This window comes from Otolemur garnettii, unplaced genomic scaffold, assembly GCF_000181295.1.
Source record: "Otolemur garnettii isolate 467f Iridium unplaced genomic scaffold, OtoGar3 scaffold00082, whole genome shotgun sequence".
NCBI lineage: Eukaryota > Metazoa > Chordata > Mammalia > Primates > Galagidae > Otolemur > Otolemur garnettii.
Window position 1 is genome coordinate 6,252,936 of NW_003852477.1, and position 7,396 is coordinate 6,260,331.

General features: G+C 44.5%; 1 protein-coding gene across 2 annotated transcripts in view; it reads left to right on the forward strand.

Moving 5' to 3' along the window:
- The window catches only part of EXOSC7 (exosome component 7), a 34,930-nt gene that overhangs the window by 24,328 nt on the left and 3,206 nt on the right, over positions 1 to 7,396 (forward strand). For both annotated transcript variants that reach the window (XM_023515908.1, XM_003794511.2), the window contains exon 5: positions 3,232 to 3,302. In XM_023515908.1, the coding sequence (XP_023371676.1) occupies positions 3,232 to 3,302 (71 nt within the window). The remainder of the gene's footprint in view (positions 1 to 3,231; positions 3,303 to 7,396) is intronic.

A 7,396-nucleotide genomic window follows, 5' to 3' on the forward strand; every position in this document is an offset into this window, starting at 1 on the left:
AAGAGATTGAGTCTGTTTGAAGCACAGTGGGGGAAAACCAGTCTTGTCACTGGAATTATGAGAAATGAATCTCCGATGATTAATCTTTACCAACTTGTCTGGGTAGTCCTCAGAGAGAGCCTTCTTCAGACAGGTATTCTTGGTACACTGCCATGTTTTCATACTTTTATTGCAGATGTATTTACCTAAAACCTATTATAGTCAGATGCTCCAACTTGTTTTCAGTATTGTGTTTTCCCCAGTTGAGTTATCTTATGAGTGTAAAAGTTTAACTTCATGGAAACTTGTCTTTGCTCTTTGTATTTTTTTGTTGTTGTTGGAGACAGAGCCTCAAGCTGTCACCCTGTGTAGAGTGCCTTAGCATCACACAGCTCACAGCAGCCTCCAACTCCTGGGCTCAAGCGAGTCTCCTGCCTCCGCCTCCCAAGTAGCTGGGACTACAGGCGCCTGCCACAACGCCCAGCTATTTTTTGGTTGCAGCTGTTGTTGTTTGGCAGTCCCAGGCTGGATTCGAACCCTCCAGCTCTGGTGTATGTGGCTGGCACCTTAGCCGCTTGAGCCACAGGTGCTGAGCCTCTTTGTATGTTTTTAATGGCATCGATTTTTACCCCATATGAAGTAACTGTTAGGTGTTTGTCATACTAACAGTGTACAAGTGACCTTTGGTGGGGAGATTGGTCACAAGACTGGTCTTTCAGTGAGCCCTGGGAGTGATGATGAGAACCAGCACATGGGTCTGTGGGGTCTGTGGCCTTGGCCATGGGAAGGAAAGCAGGCTGAAGAGTCGCCGCAGCACCTGCAGCTGGCTGTGTAGGTGACAGGAGACGCTGAGCCTGGTGACTGAGCAACTGACGGGAAATCCAGGAGGGGCAGGTTTTGTGTGGGGACCCACGTCTGCCATTTGGTAGGCTGCATTTCTTAGCAGTGTGTTTTGGAAGTTTGCCTTTGGAAAGAAGCCCCTCCGCCCAGAGTGCTACAGAATAAGTTGTGCTATTTCCCTGAAGGAACTGTTTCAGGATTCATGCATCTGAAAGAGGGAGGTGTTTGTGATCAGATGTGTCTTCCTGGTCTCCAGTTCTGCTCCTTCTCCACCTCTGTCCCAGAAGGCATTTTTACCCCTGGGATGTCTCTCTGTGACAGTACCTGTCCTATACCTCTTATTTTCCTACTAGTTTGTTCTGAACCTCTGCAGGTAGCCCAGGTTGGCTGCTTTGGATCTTGGGCCCACTTACTCTCCCCCTGCTTCTTGACTATAGTATATTTAGCAAAAAGACTGGGCCTGCCTGGCAGAAGAGAGAGAAGGGTAGGACCTGTGAGTACCTGTTACAGGCTGGGAATGTTCATTGCCACACAGCCACCCTGTAAAGAAGCCTTACTGATGGAGAAACCAAAGCTCAGAGGACATGTACCAAGAGTCAGGGACAAGTGTCAAACCCACACTGGGTGACTCCAGGGAGCACCCTAAGTGGTCTTGTGTGATACACCATGAGGAGTGTGGGCAGGCAGACCTGGGGCCAGGAGAAGGGCTCATTCCTTTGCACCCCGTGGAGGAAGACAGGTTGATTGGTGCCTGCCCTTCTGGAAGGCCCCTGGGCAGATATTCAGGGTTTATTTTAGCACTCTACCCTCTTAATTTCATATCTAGGTAGTAAGCTAGAATGTTGAAAGTCAAAGTTTGTGTCTGCCTGTAATGAGACACAGCACAGGACAGTAAAAGCATTGCACTTCGCTGATGCTTAACATGTGCTGAGCACTTCTCTCAGGGCCTTACAAAAATGAACTCATTCCACCTTTATAACAACTCTGTGAGATAGGTGTGATTTTTTTATCCTCCAGATGTGGCCCAGAGAGGTTACGTACCACCCAGGGTTATGAGGCTAACTAGAAAAGACAGGTATCAAATCCAGGCACACTGACTCAGGAGTCTGGCCCTAGCCCCTCTGCTGCCTAGCAGTCTAATCTGAACAGTCCCCTGAGTAGAGAAGAGCTTCATCCAGTTGCTAGGTAAATATGTTGCAGTTACAAAGACAGGTGGTAACACAGACTGGGAGTTACATTTTAATAGGAAGCATGCAAGGATATAGAAGAAGAGTTTGGACTGGAGGTTTACTTGGAAAGCTTAAAGGTGAGAATTAGAGGTTTGCTGTGGGCATGAATGAAGTACATGATGGGATGTTCTGGGTATAATTGTTGACTCTGACTTAGCTGAGTTTGGAAGGCCCAGGCCTAGGGTCTGCCTGTCTGTCACAAATAATCACCAAAGTCATTCTTCATTGCAGCCCTTTTTCTGAGCTCTGAGATTAGGAATCAAGCAAAACCATAGAGTCCCAGCCTTTAGGAGTTCATAGTTTAGATGAAGAGGAGACAGATTCTAAATAAAACACACAGAAATATACGACTTTTCTTTCTACTTATGATTTCTCTCCTTTCTTATTCGGGGCAACCCAGTTGGCTTTATTCCATAAGCTCAGGCCAAAGCTTCTCTAAAACAGGGGCAGAGCAACCTGCTGCCTTCCACTGACCTTTCCTGCTAGGTGGGCACACACCAGTGCTCTCAACCCTTCTGCTTATGGACAGAATCTTTTCTGAGAGACCCTAGTTTTATTATAATTGATGAAAACATGCAGCAGTGTTTCATGTGAGACCAGTTGTATATTGAGCATTACACGCAAGCGCTAATTCCACTAGTGAGTGTGAATGGTAGTAGCTGCAGCATTAGTAGTGACCATTTTCTTCTTGCCTGGAGGCCAGGCATATGTTAGCAAAGACTGGAGCAACTCAGAGGGTGCCATTGGAAGCTATTTAGGGCAAAATAAATGTGATCAGTCCCTCTTTCAGTGCAGGCGCAACTGGCTGGAGTGCCCATGAGAGGAGCTTCATGGCAAGCCAATGCCTCTGAGTGTTGGTACCCAGCCAGGGCCAGCTGAGACCTTGCCTGTGTGGCCCACATGAGCACAGCCATGACAACACAGCACTTGCGGATAGGTGAGCACACTATGTCAGTGAGCTGTAGCCACCACATGGTTTGCCAGGACAACAGTCCACCTGCCTCGGCCTCCTAGAGTGCTAGGATTACAGGTGTGAGCCATTGTGCCTGGCCGTGCACTCTTATCTTTATTTTATAAACACATTCATTATTTCTTAGGATTCAGTGTACTTTAAGTGGGATAATATTTGAAGTAAGAAATGATGTCTGCTTTTTCTTCCCTTTTTAATCCCTGTCTCCCTTAGCTGCTGGAATGTGGTGGAAATTTGTTTGATGCCATTTCAGTTGCTGTAAAGGCTGCTCTCTTCAATACAAGGTGAGTCTTCACTAGGCATGATGCCTCATGCCTATAATCCTCTGAGAGGCTGAGGCAGGCGGATCACCTGAGCTCAGGAGTTCAAGACCAGCCTGAGCAAGAACAAGACCTCATCTCTAAAAAAATAAAATATCCAGGTGTTGCAGCAGGAGCCTGTAGTCCTAGCTACTTGGGAAGCTAAGGCAGGAGAATCGCTTAAGCCCAAGAGTTTGAGGTTGCTGTGAGCTATGCCTATAGCTATGACTCTATAGAGGGTGACTGCGTTAGACTCTGGCTCAAAAAATACACACACACACACACACACAAAAGTGAGTCTCCCTGCAAAAAGCTCTGTAGGCCTACAGAAGACCAGAGCAGGTACTTATAATGGAACACTGAGGGAATTTCTACTGTAGCTCATAGGTAAAGATAGCAAGGAGTATCTTGGTGGTATCTTTTGGTTTTTTAATAATGGGTACATAGTATTTTGATAGGGTACATGCAATGGAAAATGATGGTATCTAATGTTAATCTCTAGAAAAGAGAGATTTCATAAGTTAAAACTGAACGTATACATATAATTCTGTATTTAGTTTTAGTATTATTTTCATAAATAAACATATACCGTGTAGAAAGCAAGAAAGAGTGGATACCACCTACATACAGGTCAGCACTACTTAACTAGTGTTCCCTGGAAAACTTGGGGACAACAATTTTGGCTGTTTTATACTCAGCTCTATCCCTAGCACCATGAACAGTGCCTGACTCATAGTGGGCGTTCACATATTCCTTGGTTGTACACACAAATGCTCTAATAGCAGCCTGCTCTCTGGTTTAAGTCAAAAACAAGAATTTATGGGCCAGGCACAGTGGCTCATGTTTATAATCCTAGCCCTGTGGGAGGCCAAGGTGGGTGTATTGCCTGAGCTCAGGAGTTCAAGACCAGCCTGAGAAAGAATGAGACCCTGTCTCTATTAAAAATAGAAAAAAAACTAGCTGGGCATCGTGGCAGGTGCCTGTAGCCCAACTACTCATGAAGCTGAGGCAAGAGGATCGCTTGAGCCCAAGAGTTTGAGGTTGCTGTGAGCTATGATGCCATGGCTCTCTACCTTGTAGTACCAGAGTGAGACTCTGTCTCAAATAAACAAACAAGAATTTATGCCACTGTGGTTTAGCCTTCCAGATAGGCTGTGTAGAAGGGATAAGGTGCTCAGCTTTTTTGTTTTGTTTTGTTTTGTTTTGTTTTCAACCAAGTCTCACTCTCTGTCACTTTGAGTAGAGTGCATGGCAACATCATAGCTCATGGCAACCTCAAACTCCTGGGTTCAAGGGATCCTCTTGCCTCGGCCTCCCAAGAAACTGAGACTACAGGCATGCACTATCAGATCCAGCTAGTTTTTTCAATTTTTTTTTTTTTAAGTAGAGATAGGGTCTCACTCTAGCTCAGGCTGGTCTCAAGCTCCCTAGCTCAAGCAGTCTGCCTGCCTTGGCCTCCTAGAGTGCTAGGATTACAGGTGTGAGCCATTGTGCCTGGCCTGCTAAGCTTTTCTGGAGTTGACATTTATTCTGTTTGGTTATTTAGCCTTTCCCACTTCTTTGCACCAACTACTTTGAGGAAAGTTTGCAGCATTTGTAAGTAAATATGTAGGCAGGAGCATACATTCCATGAGAAGGCCTCCATTAAGGTAACAGAGGATCTAGGGTATTAAAAAATGAGGATTAAAAACTTCTAGCAATAGGCTTGGCGCCCACAGCTCAGTGAGTAGGGTGCTGGCCACTTACACTGAGGCTGGCGTGTTTGAGCCCAGCCTGGGCCTGCTAAACAACAACAACTACAACCAAAAAATAGCCGGGCGTTGTAGTAGGTGCCTATAGTTCCAGCTACTCAGGAGGCTGAGGCAAGAGAATGCTTAAGCCCAAGAATTTGAGGTTGCTATGAGCTGTGACGTTGTGGCACTCTACCAAAGGTGACATAAAAGACTCTGTCTCAAAAAAAAAAGAAAAAAGAAACTTCTAGCAACATAACCTAGGGAAATTAATAAATAAGTAAGTAAAGATACTTATTCTAGGTTGTTTATCACAGGTCTTTGTAGTGGTAAGAAATCAGAAACAACATGAATGTCCAGTCTAAGGGACTGAAATTCCCACTGCTGTATGTTTAAAGGCTTAATGTGAAAAACCATTTACTAAACGCAGTAACCTCATCCTGTTTTTTTGTTTCCTTTATTATATTGTAATTTTTATGTAATTAATATGTCTAGGGATAGTTATATCCTACATTGGTCATTGTAATTATTTTTTAGTGTTCATATTTTGGCCAATTTAACATTTATCTGCACTTTAGAGTTTTGTTTTTTTTTTAACACACACTCCATTTTAGAGTTTTTTAATGGTGAATGTAGACTAGCTGTGTAATTTAAAACAAACAAAATGCAGGATGGGATACCTGCTGAGAAAGAAAGTCCCCCACCCCTAACTGTGCCACTAGAGTTCTTGCTGAGATGAGTGAGCCATGGACCTGGCACTCGTGCCCACTGTGGGAGGTTGTGTGCTAGATCCCATCAGCAGCAGCTTGTGCTTGGGCCCTGTTGGAGGAAGAAAGAACGTTGCCATCTGATGTATCTCAAGCATCAGAAATGACTCCTTATCTGCCAGTTGGTTTCCTTGGGCATCCAGGCAAAAAGAGAAATTAGGACTTAGATAAGGCTGGTTAGCTGTGGGGAAGGTGTTGGGGAAATTATACATCAGGATGATAAAACCCAGCTGCTCAGAATGGGGAAGACGCTGTCATGGGCACAATTATGATCTCATCCCTAGACCAAGAACAGCCTTGCAGGCAGCAAGGAATGAGGGCTCTGAGCCATCAAGTGCTCCTGGTATGGGCAGAGACCTGCACACTCAGGGCCTTTAGAAGGATCTTCTTTCATTCTTCTGCTCAGAGTTGTGACCAGATGGTTGGGAAATTAAAATGAAACATTCTGTGTGTGTGTGTGTGCACACGCTTATTTTTTTAACATACCAGTCAAAGTTACCTGGTTACCTGACTCGTTCACGTAGTATGTTACTTAGTACTTACAACCTAGGGGCCCCTGATGTGGAGGCTCGAACCAGGGTAGCAGGACTCCTTGACCCTTAATGACATTCTGTGGCTAAAGTTTCCCTAGTCCGCATTGTGTAGGGATGCCTCGTGAGGGACGGGCAGCAGGGCTGTTACCATAGAGGGCTTTTGTCAGAGGAACTGGGGAAAGCAGGAATACTGTGTCCATTATAGTAGCTGGGTGGGACGCCTTTTCCTTCCTGGCTCCTCTACCCTAGACTGGAGTGAATTGACTTTATGGGTTAAATGTGTTTTCCAGCACTCAGCTCAAGAAACAGTGTTGCCAACATCCCAGAAGTTTCTCCCACCTCCTGTAGCCCTGGGCATTCATTACACTGACTAATGATAACCAGTGTCCTAAAACTATATAGCTTATTTTTATACTTGTTATCAGTGGTATCATATACTACATTCTTTTTCGTGTCTGCCTTGTTCACTGAACATTATATTTTGATACCTGTATGTTGTTGCCTGTAGTCACAGCTAGCTTTTTGCTGTGTGGTGTTCCACTGTGTAAATCACAGTGTATCCATTCTGTTGTTGATGGACATCTGGGTAGTTTGGGGCTATTACAAACAGGGCTGGATACTAACACTTAGGTACTGATTTTGGTGTACAGATTTATCCATTTATGCAGGGGAGGAGCGTTCTGAGTCATAGGGCCTGGCTGTGTTCAGTGGCAGTAGATACTGGGAAACGGTTGTCCAAAGTGCTTTCACCAGTTGATACCCCACCAACAACGTTGTGAGAGTTCTGAGTTGCTCCCTGTCTTGGCCAACTCACGTTTTATTTTTGTCTTTTTAACATTAACCATTCTGGCAAGTGTGCCTGAGTATCACGTCATAGTTTTAATTTGCATATTTTGATGAATATTTAAATTGAGCACCTTTTTGTGTGTTTATTGGCTACTCAGCCTTTTTTATGAAGTCTTTATAAAAGCCCATTTTTCTATTGGGTTCTCTGTCTTTTCCTACGTTTGGTAGGAATTCTTTTTTTTTTTTTTTTTAGATAAAGCCTC